General features: G+C 43.3%; 2 protein-coding genes across 13 annotated transcripts in view; one reads left to right on the top strand and one right to left on the bottom strand.

Annotated features, from left to right (window-relative positions):
* The window catches only part of slmapa (sarcolemma associated protein a), a 31,278-nt gene extending 23,991 nt beyond the window's left edge, over positions 1-7,287 (bottom strand). For 2 of the 11 annotated variants that reach the window (XM_057030708.1, XM_057030707.1), the window contains exon 1: positions 5,527-7,281. In XM_057030708.1, coding sequence (XP_056886688.1) covers positions 5,527-5,724 — 198 coding nt within the window. In that variant the 5' untranslated portion in view covers positions 5,725-7,281. Of the gene's footprint in view, positions 1-5,526 lie in introns of all 11 variants that reach the window. The other 9 variants (XM_057030704.1, XM_057030712.1, XM_057030705.1 and 6 more) reach the window with 8 other exon arrangements.
* Positions 7,288-8,745: 1,458 nt separating this feature from the next.
* dennd6aa (DENN/MADD domain containing 6Aa) lies at positions 8,746-22,282 on the top strand. Of its 2 annotated transcripts, XR_008950154.1 has the most exons (20): positions 8,746-9,144; positions 9,498-9,536; positions 9,702-9,744; positions 11,004-11,116; positions 12,760-12,840; positions 13,960-14,065; positions 14,480-14,559; positions 14,818-14,877; positions 15,015-15,070; positions 15,884-16,006; positions 16,096-16,191; positions 16,333-16,427; positions 16,631-16,696; positions 16,799-16,863; positions 17,019-17,108; positions 17,791-17,954; positions 18,190-18,292; positions 18,381-18,455; positions 18,534-21,406; positions 21,439-22,282. XR_008950154.1 is itself a non-coding variant. In XM_057030716.1 (19 exons), exons 1-19 carry the CDS (start codon positions 8,914-8,916, stop codon positions 18,663-18,665), a joined length of 1,818 nt encoding a protein of 605 aa, XP_056886696.1. In that variant the 5' UTR covers positions 8,746-8,913; the 3' UTR covers positions 18,666-22,282. The 2 variants fall into 2 exon arrangements, 1 of the variants encoding a protein (XP_056886696.1); XM_057030716.1 differs by having other exon boundaries at positions 18,534-22,282.
* Positions 22,283-22,481: the final 199 nt, after the last annotated feature.

Genomic DNA, 22,481 nt, shown 5'->3' with positions numbered 1-22,481 from the left:
CACTGTAAAATAGCAGCAGCACATCTTCATCAGCTGACAATCATTACAGACACATACTCAGGGATCTCAATTAGATACTTTAAAAAGTATGACAAAAAAAATACTTTGGGCAAGTCTGGTCACATTCCCGGCCTTGAACTCCAGCAGGAGCTATTTCCAAACCACGTTAATGAGCTGGTCACGCTGGAAGAAGCAAGCCGTGACTTGTCTGATCAACACTGCTGCTGAGCGGAGGCAAGATGGCGATTTGGGAATCCATATAAAAACAAGAGAAATGACTAACACTAATATTGGCTTTTCTATCTGTGGAAATATGTATTTAGGGCAAATAAGGTCCGCGCCACAATGATCCATAGAATCTCCAAATACCAGCAAGCACTCTGTGCTTGGCCAGGTGTTACACTATCAATACCTGTCTTTAAAAAGCTCCCGACTACACTGTGTTGGGGGAGGGATCCCTTGTTTATGGAAAAAAAGAAAGACAAACCACCTAAATGACAAAAAGATAAAAAAGTAAAAGTGTCTTACGGTTCACATTTGTTGAATAAAGGCAAAAGCTCATTTATCTCTTCCGTTTAGCATAAACCACTAACACTGAATAACACAAACTCATTTTGAATTGTAATTACACGGCCTTCACAGAAGCTCAGATCTCGGTATGTTAAACTGGTACCTGTCTAAACCACCAGGCTAAACGCGGATCGCACCCTTCAGCCATCTGTGCTATAACTGCAGCCTGGAGTTTCCCCGTCTTTCTTTTCACTTTTAAAATTCTCTGAACACTTCGACAGCCGACGCTGACATGCTACAGACCCCAGCGTGGTGTTCATAAGACTTACAGCGGAGCGACAGACGGAGGAAGAGACAAATTTAGCTCCAACACTGTCCCACACATATCTGCCCAGTTGATGCAGCAGCACAAAACTCAGCTCCAAATAAGCAACGTTCTAGCTCCCAAAGATCTAGCACATTCTCATTTCCTCCCTTCTGGAAATATTTCACTATAGCTTTGATCAACTCAAGTGACAAATGATCAAGTCCCAATGAAGAATCCTGCCTGAGCGACAGCAGATAGCTGCAACAGATTCCAGTACAGTAGGTCTACAATAATCTAATTTACCGTATTTTCACGACTATAAGGCGCACCTAAAAGCCTAGAATTTTCTAAAAAAAAAAAAAAAATCGACGGTACACCTTTTAACCCAGTGCACCTTTTGTATGGATTACGGTAATATTGGTTAATCGTGGCTACCGTAGTCAGTAGGCGTGGCCAAAGTAACAGCAGTAAGAGCGATAAACAGGAATTCTAGTCCAGTCCCAAACCATTCCTGTGTCTAAAGACCCCAAAATGGCTCCTTGCAAGAGACACGCTTACGACGCAGAGTTCAAACTGAAGGCTATCAGTCAAGCAGTTGAACATGGGAATAGAGCAGCGGCAAGAGAATTTAACATGAACGAATCAATGGTGCGGAAGTGGAGGAAGCAACAAGACGACCTGCGCCAGGTAAAGAAGACTCAACGGAGCTTCCGAGGAAACAAAGCAAGATGGCCACAGTTGGAGGACAAACTCGAACAGTGGGTTGTTGAACAGAGAGCAGCAAGTAGAAGTGTCTCTACAGTCACTATTCGAATGAAGGCAACAGCGCTAGCAGACAAACTGAACATAAATGAATTTAGAGGCGGTCCTTCTTGGTGCTTTCGGTTTATGAAAAGACGCCACCTCTCCATCCGCACACGAACTAGCAACTGCCTGAAGACTACCAAGAAAAGCTGGCCACTTTCCGCGCATACTGCAGAAACAACATCTCTGGAAAAAAGATCCGACCAGAACACATCATCAACATGGACGAGGTTCCGCTCACCTTCGATATTCCTGTGAACCGCACTGTGGACAAAACGGGAGCACATGTGGTGAATGTTCGCACCACAGGGAATAAGAAGGCATCCTTCACCGTAGTTCTCGCCTGCCAGGCTAATGGCCAGAAACTTCCACCCATGGTTATTTTCAAAAGGAAGACTGTGCCAAAAGAAAACTTTCCAGCCGGCGTAACCATCAAAGCTAACTCGAAGGGATGGATGGATGAAGAAAAGATGAGTGAGTGGCTGAGAGAAATTTACGTCATGAGACCGGGTGGCTTTTTTCACGCAGCACCGTCCCTATTGATCTGCCACTCCATGCGCACCCATATCACCGATGGTGTAAAAACCAAGTGAAGCGCACTAATTCAGTTCTTGCCATCATTCCGGGTGGATTGACAAAGGAACTCCAGCCGCTAGATATTGGTGTCAACAGGGCATTCAAAGCTAGACTGCGAACTGCGTGGGAGCGGTGGATGACGGAAGGCGAACACATGTTCACCAAGACGGGGAGACAACGCCGAGCAACATACGCCACTATCTGCCAGTGGATCGTAAATGCCTGGGCTGATATATCAGTCTCAACCATGGTCCAAGCTTTCAGGAAGGCAGGGATTGTCACTGAAATGCCAGACAACACCAGCGACACTGACCCTGATGACGACTTTGACGAGACGGAGCCGGCCATGTTGGATGCCGTATTCGCACAACTGTTCAATTCGGACACCGAAGAAGAGAAATTCGAGGGATTCCTGGATGACCAATGAACTGATAAAGTGAGCTTTACGTGTTTCTTTTGTGTGTTGGCTGGTCATACTGTGAATATGGACATTACCATTTGAACAACGTTGTTATATTGCTATTGTTATATTGCTATTGCTTTGCACTACTTCGAGAGTTCGAGTTACCGTATATTGTGTTTGCGCTAACGTTTGATTTACCGCAACGGTACTACGTGATAAAAATGTTGCACTAAATCGAAGATTTATTAAACTCCACTATCCACTTGTGATAAAAATGTTGCACTACCCGTTATAACTAACTATAACTCACTGTTATTGAACGTACTGTGTTACGCGAAAACACCACGTCACTCGGGAAAAATAATAAAACAGCTATTTATTCATTTTGGGAGTGAATGGAGTTGTGAGAACGCCGGTTTGTATTCTATTTATAAAGTTTATAAACTTATCTGACTGTTTTATTGACATTCCCTTTAGCGCAGCTCGATCTAGTGAATGTGTCATGAAACCACAGGCACTACGCAGTTTCTATGCTATGCGCCTTATAACACGGTGCGCCCTGTGTATGAAAAGAGTTCTAAAATAGGCCGTTAATTGAAGGTGCGCCCTACAATACAGTGCGCCTTATGGTTGTGAAAATACGGTAATCCAGTAGGCTCTGATTGAGCCTGTAGCAACAGGCTATTCCAAACCTTTAAAGGCCCACAAAGGTACTTAAATAAATCTGGATTGTTGATTATTCTAACACGACCAGAGGCGCCAGCAGAGAGACTCAAGACCAGGACCACCGGCTACACTCCAGCTAGCTCTCCTGCTAATCAAGACGCTCAACAAACAGCAAATCCAATCCCTCTAGTCTAGAACGATCCAACAACCTGGAGGAGTGAGATCATTCATGGACACATTTGAAAATGTTTCAATATGTCCTGACATTAAACCAACAGTAAAGAGTTCCTGTCAGGAAAGCAGGGAAAACTTGGAATTTTCTGTTAGATAACAGTGATAAGAGCACTCAGGTCCGTGTGTGTGTGTGTGTGTGTGTGTGTAGTGACCTGTTAAAGTAACTGTACATAAAACCACTATTCCTGAGCACAGGTGAAGCACAGGTGAAGCACAGGTGAAGCACAGGTGAGGCCACCATCGTGCCCGCCATCAATCACATGGTCAAATACGATGAAAACAGGTTTTATCCTCAATGATCACAACAACAACAGTGCTCACTGCAGACAGATAATGACTTTAGCTCGTTTGTTGCTACCACCAATCATCTACCGACCGACCAACAGCCAACACTGGGTGGAGTGGTGCTCCCCAGTATCAAAGCCTATCCTGCACCCTCTTCCTATAACGCCATCTGTTGATCAACACAACAGCATAACAGGTATTTACAGTGTAGTGCAGGTATGTACTCTATGACAGTGTCAAAAAAAACAACAAAAAAGAGCCTGGATGCTCTGATCCAGGTCGAAGCCTAACAAGATTGTGCACTTTCGCATCTATAACGACAACAACCATAAACACCTCGCGGCGCCAGTGGGAAAAGTAAGTGAACCGTTGGAATGTGGAGCTAATAAATGACCTGAAGCCTGACAGAGAAACGAGTGTTCCGCTGGTTAAGTAGACTCACTGGCGGAGGAATCCTCTGGTGCTTGTTAGCGTGTGTAATGCTGGTGACGGCACGTGTTTGGTTCCTGGCGAGGGGAAGGGATGATGTCAGAAATAGCTTCTGCTGTGTCCACACACACAGGATTTTAAGGTCTCCGTGCACTAGGCGGTTAGGTAATCTCAGCCTGCTTAACCTGCTCTGCAGTGGCTGCGAAGGGTGCCACACCAAAGAGCTACACGTTCCTCCACCTCCATCACATTTCAGAAATAAGAGGCTTCACAACACTAAACACACAGTTCTCCATAAATACATGACATTTTTTATTGATGACACAGTTATATATATTTAAGTGTGCTATTTTCTGCAATATTAAAACATTTAGGAGCCTATTTTCCCCACACTTGGATTGTGAAGTTTCTATTTTCCAAAAATAAACTTTCATCTTATACTTTAGTTGTTCAGACAAACCGGGTGAATCAATGATTTGGAGCATCTGTAGTGTAACGTAAATTTGACTTTGATCTTGGTGACCGATTCCAAAAGCAGAGTTTAACAGCTTTTATTACCAAGCTTCAATGTCATTTAAACCTCAAGGATAGTTTGCAGACTAACCTGGATCCTGGGTTTACCAGCCCCACAAGAACCGCCCACCCTGATAAGTGAGCGACGCACAATCACCGTCACGAAGCCGAGACCGATGAATGTGGCAGAGCCGACCTGTCGGAGCTCCAACTATGGTGCTAAAGTCACTACTTACTGGACGGGAGGGCGTTAAAGACAATATTTCATATTATGACAGCTATTTCATCCTGGATGCTTGGAATAAAAATGGGCCAAAAGAGGCCATGGAAGCAAAATATCCCTGAAAGCTTTCATGTTTGGAAAATTACAGTATATTCGGACCGAATCAGAAGGCCCTGATATATATTTTTTTTTTTTACGATTTTTTTAAATTCTGGTTTGGAGTGAATGGAAACTAGACAGTTCCTACAAGCTTTAGATTGCTAAATCATAAATATTTTCAGGTAACTATTGTGCAGCCTCCTGTTGAGACATGTTTTGTTCTTTTTGGCTGCTTCTCTACTCATAATCCCTAGTGTGTTAAGTGTTAAGAATATTTTCTCTTCGCTATTGGGATTATGCTTTAGGTTCACCGATTACAGCCAGCATGCTTGAGGTGAGCGGGCTTTACCTGCAGAATCTGATCAGGCATGATTTCATGTTGTAAACAAGACCAGAACATTAGTATGGAAATCACTTTTGTCACCAGTATGTGAACTATAATGGTTGAGAACCGGGCGCGCCGTTACCTCCTCTTACCTTGCCAGTTTTGTGGTCGAACCAGACAAGTGCATGATTCCTGGACAGCACCTTGCAGTCAAAGGTGGCATTGTTCTGGGCTGGACGACACCGAGCCACGGACCTGCCAATCTTGACCGGCTCATCCAGGTACACGTGTCGCTCCTGGAACGGGTGCGAGTTGGGTCGGCAGGCGAACACGGCCAGCGCAGAAGGCATTGAATTGGGCTTGAGTGTGCTACTCCAACCAGACACGAGGGAAGCGTTTTCTTGATCCAGAGTGGCGGACGTCTGTTGCAATCCCCAAAGAATAATCTAAAGTATCAATGACCCGTGCAGACAGAGCTCTGGAGTCCTCGGAGCACTAACTATGAAACATGGTTCACTGCACACAGCCCGGACCACACAACTTTGGTAAAAATAATAATAATCTTCTGCTTAGAATGACTAACAGGTATATAAAACAAAAAACACACAAGACACTCCCTTCTGTGACCAAAGCTACATAGCGACACTTGCATCCGACAGCAGCTATGTCCAAACCCCGCTGGTGTGTGTCAAGACGCACATGACTGAGTATGGCTGTGACAGTCTGGCAAACAGCTTTCCACGTCCATCAAACTGTTCCTGTGCTGAGGCAGGCCAAGGAAGACGGTCAGCCAGCACGGACCCGAGCTTTAGCTCCCCGCAGATGTAGCCGATTGCATGCGATTTCAATACATGACACCAGAAGATGTAGATCATACACGGTTCTGAGGGACCTGGAGCGCTTTCGATTGAAATCTTGCCATGCAGCAAGCTAATCACAGGCACGCACACACAAACACCAACGGGGAAGCTGCCACGGTCCACACACCTTCCAGTACTATGCTGCACTTAATTTATGCTTCATTCAAAACCCGTCGCAACCTGGATGACACTATTGCCCTGATACAGAGAAGCAGCTACATAGCGTTACCACTCCTCCAGAGAACACCTATAAGACCGATACCCAGCAGGACAGACGAGCAAAAATACCCCTGAGATTAAGACAGTTTGGGTTCGTCAACTAAAATCGGTTCAGTGTAGCGGCTTCCAAACAAGGAGGAGGAATGACCGGGAGATTAACAGCTCTTATTGTGCAACTAAGATGCTAATTGGCTAGCTCGCTAATGACCAAGCAAAGCGCTAACTCTCAGTCAACGATTTCTGGCGTAGTACCAACAAGCTAAGCTAGGCTAAGCTAATGAGTGTAGACAAACTTATCATCCAGGTTCGAAAATGTTTTCTACCCACCATTCTCAACCAGTCCGTTTACCAGCCGGAGGCGAAATGCCATCCCTGTCCTCCAGATCAATTAAAGTGACAAAATATCCAGTCTTTTGACTAAAACCGAGCTATGCGAGGGGAGATTAGCACGGAGGTGGTGCGCTAACCGGCTAACTGACAGTGAGAGCAGCAACAGACGCGGAAAAAATCAGGAGTTTCTTGACTGCAGCTCCACACGCACGGCACCAGCCCACTTCTCCTCCAGAAACAAACTCGGTAAACCCACAAGTTCCGCTGTCGTTCTTTATCTCCGTCCAGATTAGGGTTCCGCCCCGGCTAGAACTTAGAGCCGCCGCCTCCCGACAGTTTTCTGGAAGGAATCTAGAAGAAGTTGTCCTCCTCCGCAAGAGCCGACCGCCATACTGGAACTGGGGCAGCAGGGTGCGTTCACTGGCCCCATCACTTCCACTCCAGAGTGCATCCAACCCCTCGGTTCGCTATTAAAAGCGAGGAACAAAATCAAACAGACCAGATTTTAGGAAATTAAATTCCAGTGACGAAGTCGTCGTTGCTAAACCAACAAATCTATCTTAAAAACCTCCATGAGAATTTGGAACAAACTGTTCATTGAACCTACAAATCCACTCAGCTGCCATGCAGTGTTATTTATTAACAGGAACATGTGTTAACTACAGATTTAAGGTTCGGGACTTGACATTTGTGTCATTTGTATCAAGGGTAAGCCAGACTCCACATCTACCATCTCATTTGTTCAGTTTTTAACAAAAGACTTTCTTTTACAAATGGTCAGTGCACACATTGAGTTGGACTAAGCTGGAATCTTCCTTCTCAGCCCTTTTGGGTGCAAAACATCTGAAATTTAAAGTTGTCAAAGGGTGTTTTTCTTTCATTAACACCATTGAACAGAATTGCTTTAGTTACCAATGAAATGCCTTAGTAAATTGCCCCACAAGGACTCCATCCTCCCCCATTTTCTATTATTACAGTCTGATCCTTTGTACTTTATTTTACAAATGCTCATACTGCACATGCATGTGATCATGCCATCTGGAAGAGCACCAGGGCAGGACGAGATAGGCGCAGACTGGGGTCAGTCTCTGCAGACATACCCAGTCCCCCCCGCAGAGTGAGCAGCAGACCAGCTGTCACAGAGATACCACATTGACGGGTTTTCGTGGTTTAACAGCATCTGACTGTGTTTAGCCTCTTAGCCCAGTCTGACATCAAAGTGTTCAGTTCAGTATTCATATCGGGTCTCGGTACAAACCAAAGTCCAGTCAGAACTAGTGTACACAGCTCACGCAAGACAGGCAGTTGAGTTCATTCTATGCACTATCTATATACAGAATATGCAATAGAATTTAGCCACGATCTCTTTGTTTTTACAAACTTTGCATGTGTAATTCTGATTGCTTTGATGTCTTTATGTTCAACAGGAAATAAAGCGTGACTAACTAATTAATAGGAATTCAGCTCTGGTGTTAAACCACTTTTCCCATTTGCTTGCTTTGTGATGGTTGTATTAAAGGATTTAGATAAAGCTGATTTACAGCCCCAGTCCTCATACTTGTCAGAAAGTGTCAGAAACTTGACCAGTGACAAGAAAGCAGATTACATAGACCTCGGCGTCATTGCATAAATACAACAGAAATCCATAAATTGCTGTCCTCTGGGCTCAGGAACTGACCTGCTTGTTTGACTGGCATTCAAGGCACAAAGAAAATGCCAAAGTTACACCTTTGCCCAGCCCTTTAGCGCCACGCTTAAAGAGAATGTATGGAACAACCCACGATATTTTTAGACCATTTGATTGATGAAAGTATATTTTGATGAAACATGTTTTCAAAACGACCCCGGGACAGTAAAAAGCAATCAAAAATTAGATTTGGGCTGTTTGCAAAAGTAGATGGACGGAACGTTTCACACGTACAACTCGAGTCTTTACGCCATGACGTCACCGCCTGACGTCAGCACGCAGGCCCGCACGTTCACGCCAGTCTTTTTTTGCTAGCCTCTGTTTTCTTTGCTAGCCTTCCTTGCCTTGTTTGGACCGGAGGGATCAGGAATCGAACTAGCACGCGTTTTTTAAAGAGCGATCCACATTCTAGCGCGCCTGTGTGTGTTAGTCGGGCCGTCGCCATGGCTCTGCAGGGCCCAGAGGAGCTCGGGGAGCAGCTCGAAGAGCCGGAGGACCTGGACGACCAGGACGCTAGTAGCATCTCCCCGGCTGAGGAGATAACTCTTCCATCTGGGCTCGGAGGCGACGATGAACCGGAGGAGGCTCTCCTATTGCCCTGGGATCGGTTTTCCGCATGGCTGCACTGTATTTGTGTGGTCGGGTTCGACCTGGAGCTGGGACAAGCGGTGGAGGTGAGAGGACCGACTCGGCTTTTGTAAAGCGCCCTCGCAGGTCGCAGAAAATGCCCAAGTCAGCAGGACTTGTGGAGGGCTCCGACTATTTCCCGGACTGGAGCACACAGACGTCTCCATAAAAACTGTGTTTAATGTCCACCAACTTCAAATGTCAACCACACAAAAGCTGCGTTAGTTCATGGATATACAACATAAGGTCTTCTTGTAGTTCCTAGCTTTTATCTTGTGATTTTCTTTGTGGTGAGTTTAGAGGTTTATCGACATCCTTTGATGAAATAGTGTTTTGCTTCACTTCACGTTTGTTGCATTTGAGGCCTTTCTTGTGTATTAACTCTGCAAACATCTTCCAGGTTATTTATCCACATCATTCCAAACTGTCGGAGAAAGAGGTGAGTTTGAATAATTGAGTCTGGACATATGTTCAAGATGTCTGACTGACTTTATGAGTCGTTTTCTACTTCTTCAAAGTCTCAGGGGATCATCTGTGTTTGCCTGGCTTATCGTTTTTTGGTGAATTCGGGTCTAATGGAACTAAATGTCATGCTTTCTTGCAGAAAACCAGCATCTGCTATCTTTCCTTTCCGGACTCTAACTCAGGTGAGTTCTCGCTTGACTTGGTTTGCTTTTTACATTGATGTCTGAGTTCTGCAGACCAGAACAGCTAAACTGGTACACACATTACGCTGTGGGGACGTAGTCAGGTCGAAGGCTGCTCCACGAAGATTTTCCCTTTGTGAATGGAAGCATCTGCAACGTTAGGAAATGCAGCTTGGCGACAGCCTGCAAAATCGTCATTTATTGCCCATCTGAGGGCAGCAGGAGCGATGCAGAGAGGCCCAACCAGGAGCTGAGTGTCTGCACTTCGTTCATTGTATCACTTAAATGCAGCTAAAGTTGAGGGAGCAGATTTCAGTTTGTTCTTGTGTTTATGACAGCTGCTCTTAATAGTTACCTCCCATTTATTTGTTTTACTGAACCGGCACGGTGTGCAACATATGGGACAATCCTCCAAACAGCTCTTTAGAGCCAATAAAACTTAGTTTTGTCCAACTCGCAGCTTAGAATAATGAATGCTCGTAGAAAAGAATGCAACATCATTGTTCAGTGGTGCAGCGATGATGCAATTTGCAGTATTGAAACTTCCCCTGTAAGTAATAACATTTTGTTGCTATTTTATTGTGATTTAACCCACATGTTGCTCCTCCTGAACCACCAGATGCATTTAAATGTCATTCCAAATGTAAACCCATGACAGAAGAACAAAGTATTGCATGATGGGTATCAGATATATGCTGCACACGCCGATATTGAGAAAACCACAAACACTGTATTGCATCACATGTTCTGCCATAGTAGGAAGGTACTTCCTCTCCTGGACAACTTCAACGTCACAAGCTTATCACGCCCTCAAGATAAATGAGCATTGTTTAGTGTCCCATGCATCCCCGATAGTCTGTGCGGTCACATGACTGGCGGTGTGTAGGTGTCTTTCAGCAGCAACCTTAACCTTACATCAATGTTGACACTTGCAGCGCGTGAGCAAATATTTGGTTAATCTAGGTTTTGCAATCTCGAAAAATTCCTCCGTCATCATTGACACACGTGGCAGTACCAGTTGTGTATTTTAGTTGAGGTTGTAATTACATTATTAAAGGGATGTAAGTCAGAAGTTGGTTTTTGTTATTATATTTTAGATATTTGCTTTGTCCAGAAGAATCTTCTCTACATGAATATTCTGGGCAAACTAAAAAAAAGTAAACATTTTTAAGGATCCATGAAGTCAGCAAAATATGTGTGATGTTTGGACGTATTAGCATTTCCATAATAATCAGGCGGCTGTTCTCCTTTGCGTCCAGGTTGCCTTGGTGACACCCAGTTCTGCTTCCGCTTCCGTCAGGGTTCAAACAGAAAACAATCTCTCAGCTGTTTCCTGGAGAACACTGATCGGGATGCCCCACCATGTCTGAAGGTTGACATTAACACACACATACACACATCCTTGTACCGTTATCTTTGTGAGGACTCTCATAGATGTGATTCATTCCCCAGCTCCTAACCCTGATCACAACTGTAACCCATGATGACAGGATTTATTTTAACATTAGCTTAGCAAAAACAGACCTCGTGTTCTGTCCGTGTTCATGTCGGAAAAGTGACACAGAAGTTGTCTTTTCAAAATGCCGCCCAGAATTGATTAAAAATCAGAAGGATCCACTATACATCAGCCAAATGAATTGAGAGTCAAATACACAGCTAGCGTAATCTAGTGGTAAAACACAAACCAAATTTAGTTGACTGGAACATAAGTCGATGCTGCAGCGCCTCCGATCTTTGAGCTCCCTGAACGCTCAGCGAACCGACTCTTATCTCTCCAGGCTTGGGTTGACACCTTATGCCCCCACCATCGGCTAACAGCCAGTCCTTATACTCTACATCAGGAATGTGCTCAGAGATAAATGTATGATCAGGTGCCTCCTGCACGTATTTCTTATTTTGGAACGGGCTCTTCTTTTCCAAAGCCTCAAGGGTACGAGACACCAGAGGCCCCAGATTATGTATCTCTCAAAGAATGGTCAAAACTGTCCTACTCAGCAGTTTTGCTTCAGAAGATAAAACAGAATGGGCCTGGGCATAACCACAAAGGCACCACTTATTCTAGCAGACAACTCATCTCTACATAATGCACACGCATCATTAAAACTGGAGCACAGAAAACAATTAAATAAGTACATTTAATGTCTAAATACATGCACAAACATGTACTAAAAACCATACATGTTTTGTATAAATCGACTATAATGGTTATGTTGGTTATATAAGATGATTATAAGGAGTCATAAGTAAACCTTTATTAATACACACAGGGTCTAAACCAGGCATGGGCAAACTACGGCCCGGGGGCCACACGCGGCCCGTTAAACGTTTTAATCCGGCCCGCCAAACTTGAAAAATTAAATGAATAAACCTTGTTAATATTATATTTTCACTGCAATTCTGGTGTTTTCCCACTAGAAAAAAGACAGTCAGGAGGAGAGTGATGGTGATATCCTGAAGGATAACAGAACTTTCAGTGCTTTAAAATAGAAATGGTTATTATTTTTTTTAAAAAGGCACATTTTATTAATTTGATTTTAAGTGTTTTAAGACTCATTCCAAAGTCAGATATTTTGTTGTAATGCTTCTCTTCATTTTCATTTGAAATTAAAGCACGTGTTTTCTCCATATCCCAAGATGTGTATTTTTTCTCCAATGAGGTGAGGTTACCAAAGCGCTCCATCCATCCATCTGCTCCTGGTCCGGCCCCTTTGTCAAATGTTAGAACCCATTGTGGCCCACGAATCAAAATGTTTGCCCACCCCTGGTCTAAACTATCGACCCAGATTTAGAAACAAGTTTTAACTTTAGTATTAAATTTTTTAACCTTTAACCCAACTTTAAGCTTAAACCCAAGTCTGAACTTTCAACCAGCCCTTTGAGGCTGTGAGGACCAGCCAACTTTTCAAGTAGAAGGTGGATTTTGGTACTCCATATGAAGCAAGTACAACTGTCCATAAACACGTAGACGTGCTTTTCATCTGGTTGAACCTTGTGTGTTTTTTCTGTGTGTTGCAGAGGGAACTGGGCCATTACTATGGGTATGTGTATTTCCGTCAGGTGCGAGATAAGTCCTTGAAGAGAGGCTACTTTCAGAAGGTCAGTGAAAAACTCTTTGTCAGCTTAATCCTGGACCTGGTTCATGTGTCCACTGTGTGGTCTCAGCCCTGTAGATGTGTCAGCCACATAACAATGACATCATATCGGGTGTAGGTGGGTGGTCTGATCAGCTCAGGGTTCTTCACAATATAAGTAACACGTGTTTGCAACTGTACTAGCATTGAATCACTGTTGAGGTGGAAGAGGACATCCCTCTTAAACAAACCTCTTATTTGTGCAACAGCAGCACAGCAGAAGAAACCTGTTTTTATCTTTTATCTTCTGCTGCAGTGGCTCATAACACAATCGCAGTACTGCATCTTTAAAGGGACATTTAGGCCTTATTAGTTTGCTTTTGGGGCACACATCATAAACAGTTATTTAAATTGGGCTCATACACACACACATACATATACATTTATACATACGTACATACGTACGTACATACATACAGGCTGGTGCAAAAATGTGCATTTGTCTGTTCTCAGCACTTCTCCCATTGATTTGGAGTGTGGAAATACAGAAAAATTCATCGTTTAATGACCAAACTGGGCCACAGCATTCAGTGATGTGGTTTGTTGCTTTTTTCTGTTCCACACCATAGTTGATTTGTGTCAGATGGTTTGTAATAGTTTGACCACATAGTTGGTAAAAGGAAACGAGTTGCCAAACATTTCTTACGAGACTGATGCTTTGAAATACAGCTGTGTAGGTGGCGACGCCAACATCCAACCTCGCCACTTAATGACTGCTATTGTAGAATAAAGGTGTAAAACGGGTCCTGCCAAACTGAACGTTCACCCAAACTGACTTCGATTAAATCCTTCTTAAACATCTCCACATTAAAGGGCGTTGAAATCAGCGACGGCTCCGGACAGGGATGCATTCTTGCTCCCAAAAAATATTTGTTCAGCAGAGATGATTCAAAAGTGAAAGGGCTCCACCACATCTGCTGCATCAGACACATCTGTGGAGAAAGGCTAAGGGATGGAGATGGCTTTTTGATCCAGGGATGGGCGATGGCTTGGCCTTGTGGTCTACATGAAAGCCAGCTGACCTTCTTCCCTAGAGGAGGCCTAGCTTACAAATATCAATAGAAATTTTCTTTGTTCCCCACAGTCTCTGGTCCTGGTCAGTAAGCTGCCCTATGTGACCTTTTTCCACTCCCTGTTGAAGATCATGGCTCCAGAATACTTTGAGAAACAGGAGCCTTGTCTGGAGGCTGGTAAGTTGGGATTTCCCTGCGTAGCCGAGTGACTGTTCCCATTGGCTTGTGATAGAAATAAGAATCCTGGCTGTTAACAGAAGCTCCGAGCCTGTGACTTTTTTTGTAGATGTTATTGGATGTCACGTCTTGAGTCTGGCACAAGCCACCGCCTCACATGTACACGTGCGCGCCTCACAACTACATGATGAGCTGTGTATTTTGAAACAACCAAAAAGATCATTTGACCTGAACAGAGTTCAGAAGTGTCTCCAGATTTAGAAACACAAATGCCGCCACACCCCCGTAGATTAGAACCACTGTATAATGGGAAGTCTGCACGCTCGACTGTCGGCCAGACCGGCCTGAAGGGGCCAGCTGAGCTTCACTTGTAAACAGTAACCGCTGATTGTTGAATGTTGCTTCTTCCAACAGCTTGTAATGACATTGATCGCTGGCCAACACCCCATCCTGGAAGAATCCTCACTCTGCCCATTATGGGCATGGTGATCAAGGTACCGCACTGCCTGTTTGTTTTAATCAGGAACGCACACACTCGCATTTAGATTTGAATCATAAAAAGACAGATAACTGGTTTCCTGTTCTCTTCCAAAAGCTACACACCCCATCACAAGCACACAAATTTGGTTGGCTATTACTTTGGGAGTGTATTCAGAAGATAAAGCTGTGTCAGACATGGTGGTCTGTTGCTCACATCCTTTCGTCTGTTGTGATGGGTGTAAAATAGTGTTTTAACATTTCTGCTGCTGCAGATTCGCATCCCGACCTGTTACGACAAACCCGGAACATCTCAGCTGGTCCAGTCTGCCCAGGTAACCTCGAATATACCCGAGAGGAACTGAACTGCCTCACCATTAAAACCCTTCTCTAGCTCATCATTTACCATTTTAAATAGATTTTTGTGAATGAAACTATGGCAGTAATAATGTTTTTTTGTTTTATTTTCTAGAGCGTCAGCCAGGTGTCCATCGTGCTCCCGACCATCCATGAGGTTGACCTCTTCAGGTGAGCCCCCTGCAGGCTCTTACACTCTCTTCGCAAACAGGAAAAGAACAGTTCCATTACACACATTCCAAGTCCCTCATGTGGTCAACGTCAGTTTGGGCAGAAACATGCATGTGAGTGGCCAGCTGGAGGTTAATATCAGTGCTCGGAACACATAGTGGTCCTGTCACTGACAACTTCTGCTAGTGTACCAGCTTTGTTTCCAATAAAACTACATTGCTATTTACTGAAAGACACAGTGGTATATATAGACATGCCACCCTGGAGGAGCTGCACTACCTGACTAACTTCCGTGGGCTGCAGATAGACGGCCTCATGCTGTCGCCAGTGTCGACCGCCTTAAAAACCAGTTCCAAAGTGGAGGCTGTACTCTGTCTCCACCTGGTGTCCAGTGATGGTATTGCAGGAATCCGAACTAAAACATCAACATCTGAAACCAAGTAAATGAATGTTGTTGGGGGTTTTTAATCCTGTTTTTCTAGAAACAATCTTTCATCTCTTGAGCACAATCAACAAAAGAAAGGAAACTGAAGAGAACACCTGAGATCCAGAGTGTATTCACTATTTCAATACACTGTCAGTTTGTGCAATAATATCCGTATGCTGCATTCAGACCAGAAATTCAGACAAAAGCTGCTCACAGGGATGTTTGTGTTTATCCTGGTTGCCAAAGGAAGATTAGAAAAGTTAGAATTGAAACATGCACCAAGGTAATGTTTGAGAAATGAACTAAATTAAGTGAACAAGGGTATTTCAATGTGTTTCGGAACTAGTGGACATGGTCACTATGCCCTAACTTTATTCTCTGTTTAGGTGTTTTCACCCTGTTTTCTTCCACATCCAAATGCTGTGGGAGCTGGTCTTGCTGGGGGAGGCTCTTGTTGTCATGGCGCCCTCGCCAGCCGAGTCATCAGATACGGTGTTGGCATTGGTCAGGTGAGCTGTCATGCGATAGCGGCGCTCATTTGCTTTTTAGAATAAAATGTGATCGTTTCTGTGTGGTGACCTCTGACCTCTCCCTGCAGCTGCATTTCTCCTCTGCGTTACTGCAGTGATTTCCGGCCCTACTTCACTATCCATGACAGCGAGTTCAAGGAGTACACCACCAGGACTCAGGCTCCGTCAGTAATCCTGTTTTGTACCTGCTGCTGTATTTACAGTGTAACCATTACTTCCTGTTTACTGTGCCTTGTTGAGGTTGTTTTTAACCTAAAACCTCCTTTGATGGGGAGGGAAAGCTCATTTACTGGTTCTTTTAACAGACCGTCGGTCATCTTGGGAGTCACCAATCCCTTCTTTGCTAAAACCCTGCAGCACTGGCCTCACATTATCCGCATCGGAGACATGAAGCAAGCAGGTTGGTATAATATTGAGCGGGAAGCTTAAAATAGTGAGGATAAAGCATCTTTTTCTGTTGCTGGCTCATCAGAGCAGGAACTGTCCGTACACTCGGCTCAGTAAAGTGCTTGTGTCGTCACCATTTACACTTTTTTAGTAGTGAAAGCTGGACATACTCCTCTGTGACAGCCAAATTGTGTCTCCTGTTTTTCTGCCTCCCAGGGGAAATGGCTAAACAGATGAAAGTCAAGAAACTGAAAAATTTGAAAACACTAGATTCCAAACCTGGTAAGTTCTTCTCTCTTTTAACTCTTGTTTCCTTGGCAACAAATTTTCACTGGTAGTTTTTCAGCACGGGCTCAGCTGCTGTCCCTCATGTTTGCTGCACAGGCGTGTACACGGCCTACAAGCCATATCTGAATAAAGATGAAGAAATCATCAAACAGCTCCAGAAGGTGAGTTCCTCCTCGCTCATCCATTTCCGGCTGAATTTATCGGTCAGAAAACACTTCGTTAAAAGAATCTATGCACGATCGTCTTGACCGGGGTGTGTGCGATGAGACGCGCGTGACTTCTGTGGTACGTTTGTGGTTGTTTTTATTGTCTCCAGGGGGTTCAGCAGAAAAGACCGTCGGCTGCTCAAAACGCAATCCTTCGCCGCTACTTTCTGGAACTGACCCAGAGCTTCATCATTCCTCTGGTGATGCTTAATAGTACTTTTATTTAATGGATTTTAATCTAATTGTAGTGGAGAATATAGATCAGGCATGGGCAAACCAAGGCCCGGGGGCCACACGCGGCCCGTTAAACGTTTTAATCCGGCCCGCCAAACTTGAAAAATTAAATGAATAAACCTTGTTAATGTTAAATTTTCACTGCAATTCTGGTGTTTTCCCACTAGAAAAAAGACAGTCAGGAGGAGAGTGATGGTGATATCCTGAAGGATAACAGAACTTTCAGTGCTTTAAAATAGAAATGGTGGTTCATTTTTTTTTAAAAGGCACATTTTATTCATTTGATTTTAAGTGTTTTAAGACTCATTCCAAAGTCAGATATTTTGTTGTAATGCTTCTCTTCATTTTCATTTGAAATTAAAGCACATGTTTTCTCCATATCCCAAGATGTGTATTTTTTCTCCAATGAGGTGAGGTCACCAAAGCACTCCATCCATCCATCTGCTCCTGGTCCGGCCCCTTTGTCAAATGTTAGAACCCATTGTGGCCCACGAATCAAAATGTTTGCCCACCCCTGATATAGATAGTTCCAAAGTTGTTGTTTCAGTTGTATTTTGATTGTGATTTTTTTTATTTATTGTGTGTTTACAGATGAGGTTTAAAGTCAGAGCTAATATGCAGGTGTGTGTATGTGTTTGTGTGTGTTAGGAGCGGTACGTGGCCAGTCTGATGCCTCTGCAGAAGTCCATCTGTCCCTGGAAGAGTCCCCCCCAACTTCACCCTTTTATCCAGCAGGACTTCATGAAGACGCTGGAGAAAGCTGGACCTCAGCTTACATCCAGACTGAAGGGAGACTGGATCGGCCTCTACAGGTGGGAGTCCAAACCTCTCACTCTGTTCACACTCTAAGGATCAGGGGTCAGCCACGAAAGCTATTAAGATACCTGAAGATGACAGGAAGGAAAAGGTTAACCAGCGTGCTGTTACTGGTTCAGCCTCACGAAGGAACTTTGTCCTCTTTCTTCAGCTTATTCTGTCAGAACTCTCGTGGATGAAGCTTTTAAGCAACAACTTGAAAGTGTTGAAAGTGCTTTTCTCTCTCCAAAGGAATTTCCTCAAGTCTCCCAACTTTGATGGTTGGTTCCGCACCAGGAGGAGGGAGATGATCCACAAACTGGAGGCTCTTCATCTCGAGGCCTTGTGTGAGGAGGTGAGGAGGTGCCGGGTTCTCCTGTCTGGTTGTGACCATCCTGTACTAGTGGCAGTCTGGAGGTCTCACTGGTCTGTGTGTTTTTCAGGACCTGCAGCAAAGAGTCCAGAAGCATTCTGAGGTGGAGACGGTGGATCTGGTCCTCAAGCTCAAGGATAAACTGGTCAGTATGAACTCTGAGATGAAACTCCACGCCTGCACAAATTTGAAAGGTAAACACGTGTGTGTGTTACTGCTGCAGAGTCAAGCAGAGAAGGAGCACCTCCCAGTGCGTCCAGGGACTTTAGCCAAGCTGCGGGAGCACATCGAGGCTGTCATCCTGTCCCTCCCAGAGGACCTACAAGGCATCCTCCACAAGCCCTCAACACCGTGACCTCCCCCAACCCCCCCCCAGGGTGTGTCTGACCCCATCCCAGCTGGTTTGAGAAGCGCCCACAGATGCCTAAGCTTTATGTTCCCCAACAAACTGGATTTATGTTCTAGAGACGATGGCGGGTCAGTGGGTCTAATGTTCCGTCGAGTAGCAACAATCTGAGTCTAACATTTGCCTTTCAGCACTAAAAGGTTCATCAGAGCTCGTTTGAGGATTTTCACCACCTGCTTGCAGAGAGCTCAAGGATGACCCTGGCTGACCTCTGACCCCTGACCTTTTTACTTTTGTTCATCTCTGTCTCGTGTTTTTCATCTGCTATTTGAAATGAAGTGCATCTCCATGTTCCCTGGACTAGTGTGACCTTCACACGCTCACAAACGCACTGATGCAAAGAGACTGACTGAGCAGAGCCAAGCAATGATTTCTACATTTTCCTAAAGAAGCACACACACACACACACACTCTCTCACTCACCATTGAGCACCAGCATTCCTGCAATAACTGTCAGTCCTGTCCAACATCTATTATGGGTGTCCCGCAGTGCTGTAGGCCAGCAGCCAATCACAGCTTTGCATCCTGCTCACATGATGTGTTTAAGTCCACAACACCTCAAGCTTGACTGAGTTCCTCTCAAGGTGCTCTTTGGTTTACTGAAATTACTCTCAAATTTTCCAGTAATTTCCATTTGGGTTTATTTTACACTCTATAAATTTACCTGGTTTAATCATTTCTTACTTTTATTGACATGGTTTTTATTTTTACTATTTTTAATTTCCATTTTTTTCCCCCCCTTTTTTTTTTTTAGTAAATTCTGACTGTTACTGCAAATCTGTAACTTTAAACACATCTGAAAATGGTTGATTTATATTTCGGAGAGTTCTGACTGGCCGGATGCTCACATTTGGTGCTACAGTCGTCTAATTGATTGAAATAATTTCCTCGGTGTTTTGATTTTGAAGGACTTTTTCTGGTGGGTAGCAGATTGGACCATTGAACGTCCATAAGAATCAAGCTTGCGTGAGATGTGAGTTATTTGGGATGGGTCTGTGAGATTTTTTTGCTTTTCTGACATGGAAAAGAGCACAAATTTTAAGTTGTTGGAATGTTGAAACACCAAACTTGGACCGATTATCCTGAGAGGGATAAACGGATCTCTCTTGTCTGTGTTTTACGTTAGAGTGAATATCTAAGAGCGGGTTAGGGCACTTTGATAATTGTGGTCTGACTGAGAAGTCTCAGCTCTGACATGAATGTCGTCTCGTTCCACATCAGCACAGACCTGAGAAGAGCAGAAACCCTTAATGTCCCAACAGCCAGATGGATAACCTGGCATGACCTGTGTCTTCATGTTTAGTTCCCGGGGTTAAGTCACGTTGGCGTGTACGGCAGGGAGGCCTCAGCACTGCCGACAATGTGGTTGGAAATGGGCTGAAAATGAGGCCTTAAAGGAATCAAAGCAGAACCAAAGACTTCATGTGACTCTTAGCTGTTCCCACCATGCAGCCAACCCCAGAAATGGCTGCTGGGGGTCACTTAGTGTCTCGTTTTACTTGAATCTGTGCTGTCAGCTGATGTGGAAATGTGACTTTGATCGGGAAAGTGTTAGTAGAGGGGGAAACTCTAAATTGTCTGTGTGGTCCTCAAAAGTATAGTAATTCAACTGGGTTTAGGAAAATTTGCATTGCAGAGCAATAAGGTTTTTATTGACCTTTTGTTTCAATTCATGTAAACTAACAGGATATTAGAACACACTTTGATGTTTTGAAAAGCTTAATGGCTTAAAAATGTTTAAACTGTTGTCAGATTGTTTTATTTTTCAACATCGATGATATTTGCCTTCTGCTAGTTAACAAGTCTGTTAAAAAAAAGGTGACATTTGGTTGTTGGACAACCATTTAACTTTTTATATTTGTAAGGTATATATTTTAACAAGTTAGATTTTTTTTTTTTTTTAATGAGCTGCTGTTCTCATATTCCACTCTGTGGAAAATGAGAATATACTGTATAAACTTGTATATAATCTTGTAAAGTCAATTTTCAAGCCCGGATATAATGATGTACAATATTTTTTACCATTCCAACAGATGTTTGCAACAGATATATGTAATACCACTGTACCATAACACGCAGCTGCAGTACTGTTGAGATGCCACTGTTGTCAAATTAACATGTTTGTTGTTTTGGTTTTTTTAAATAATGGATATTTTGGTCTTCATCAGTTCAGAGGTAGCAGCAGTCATTATGTACCACTACCGGTACTTATGATGCTGTTGTTATTATGGTGTCTTCAGTATCCATTTTCTGTTTGTTGATGTCATAAAATTAGCATTAATATAAAGACAAATGCTAAAAAGGTTTTACAGAAACCGAAAAGCAGAAGCACAGAAATGTCCCCACATACAGAAAGTAGAAATGTTTGAGGAAAAAAAAAATAATTTTTGGACCTTAAATCAGATTTAAATTATGAGAATGTGTTGGTTTGCTGTTGTTTGATAGCAGCTAGTTTTCATTTCTGGTTTACTTCTTCCAATGAGGAGCTGCAGTGGTTTCATTTGGCAACAGCTGTTTTAACAACATTCTGGGTTAGACAGTGGTTTTCACTATTAATTCAAATAACAAAGATTGGAAGGTTTCTGCTTTTAAGTCATGTGACCACTTCATTAAAATAATTATTACAATAAAACTAATGAGAGTCGTTCTGAAGGAAGAGATGGTGTTTGTTTCGTGTTTCTGTTAGCACAGTGGAAGCAGGGATGTCTTGTGTTAACGCCAGTGTAAAGTGGAGGATTTTCAAGCATCCGGTGTCCTTAACGTGACTTTCGTTCTGCCCTCGCAGTATGTTTTTCAGTTTCAGGTGCATTACACCATGAAGCAGGAAGGCTGAGGAAGATTTTTTTGTTTGCAGGTTGATGTTTCCTCCCTTTAATTCTTCTGTTTTATTTTTTTTATAGTGTTTTATTCCTCCAATTCAGTCTGCAAAACTGAAGAAAAATAAATGGAAACTAAACATTACCAATAATGTCTGCTGACAATATTTGTAGTGTCTAACATGTCAGCATATTCATACTGTGTTACGCAGTGTGTAATAATTAAAAGATCTGTAATAACAACAATACTCTTATTTTAAACACAATTACAGCAGGTAACTGTAAAAAAAAAAAAAAAGAGTGTAATCAACAATGGTTAATGTCATTCTGAACTGAGAGAATGGGCACCTAAAATCACTTTGCCATCAGGCATTTTCCTGTGTTTGGCAACAGCTGGGAGGAAGCCGCAGCTGCTACTCTACAAAAGTAGTGGAGGTTGAGTCTTTGCAAAGCTATGAAATTAGCATCAACTGCTCTTTACTTGACCCTGACAGGCATTTTGACTGGTTTTACCACAGCTGAGGAAAGGAACCTACAACCTCCCCATTCCTGTTCGAGAGTGTCTTTCACAATCATGAGTTAAAAATTTCATAACCCCCCTCCACTCTGTCGTGTATTGCGGTGTTTCCACAAAAATGAAGAACAACATAGAAAATGATGACTGAACCCATTAGGTCAACTATTGTACTTCCTGTTTTGCTGGTGTCATTCCATCAAATAATGTACCTGAATGAAAATGTCTCGCGTTCAGATTCTACTTGAATATTATTGACTGCACTTGCAGAATACATTAAATAGTTCTGAGGTTCAAAGCAGCATTTGAAAAATGTGAAGATTCTTCTGGCTTTTCTGTCAATTACCAGCTACTTAGATGATTGTACCCAACAGCTAAAAAAAAAAGATAAACAAGTGATTGAAAAGTCAATAATTCATTTCCAGCACTAAAAAG

This window comes from Takifugu flavidus, chromosome 4 (assembly GCF_003711565.1).
Source record: "Takifugu flavidus isolate HTHZ2018 chromosome 4, ASM371156v2, whole genome shotgun sequence".
NCBI classification, from domain to species: Eukaryota; Metazoa; Chordata; class Actinopteri; order Tetraodontiformes; family Tetraodontidae; genus Takifugu; species Takifugu flavidus.
This window is presented reverse-complemented; position numbering and strand designations above follow the sequence as displayed.

Coding starts and splice junctions, on each gene's coding strand:
- dennd6aa (XM_057030716.1), top strand. CDS start 8,914: ATGGCTCTGCAGGGCCCAGAGGAGCTCGGGGAGCAGCTCGAAGAGCCG. Junction 12,841..13,959: donor AGAGAGGCTACTTTCAGAAG/GTCAGTGAAAAA, acceptor TGTTCCCCACAG/TCTCTGGTCCTGGTCAGTAA. Junction 14,878..15,014: donor AGCTGGTCCAGTCTGCCCAG/GTAACCTCGAAT, acceptor TTTATTTTCTAG/AGCGTCAGCCAGGTGTCCAT.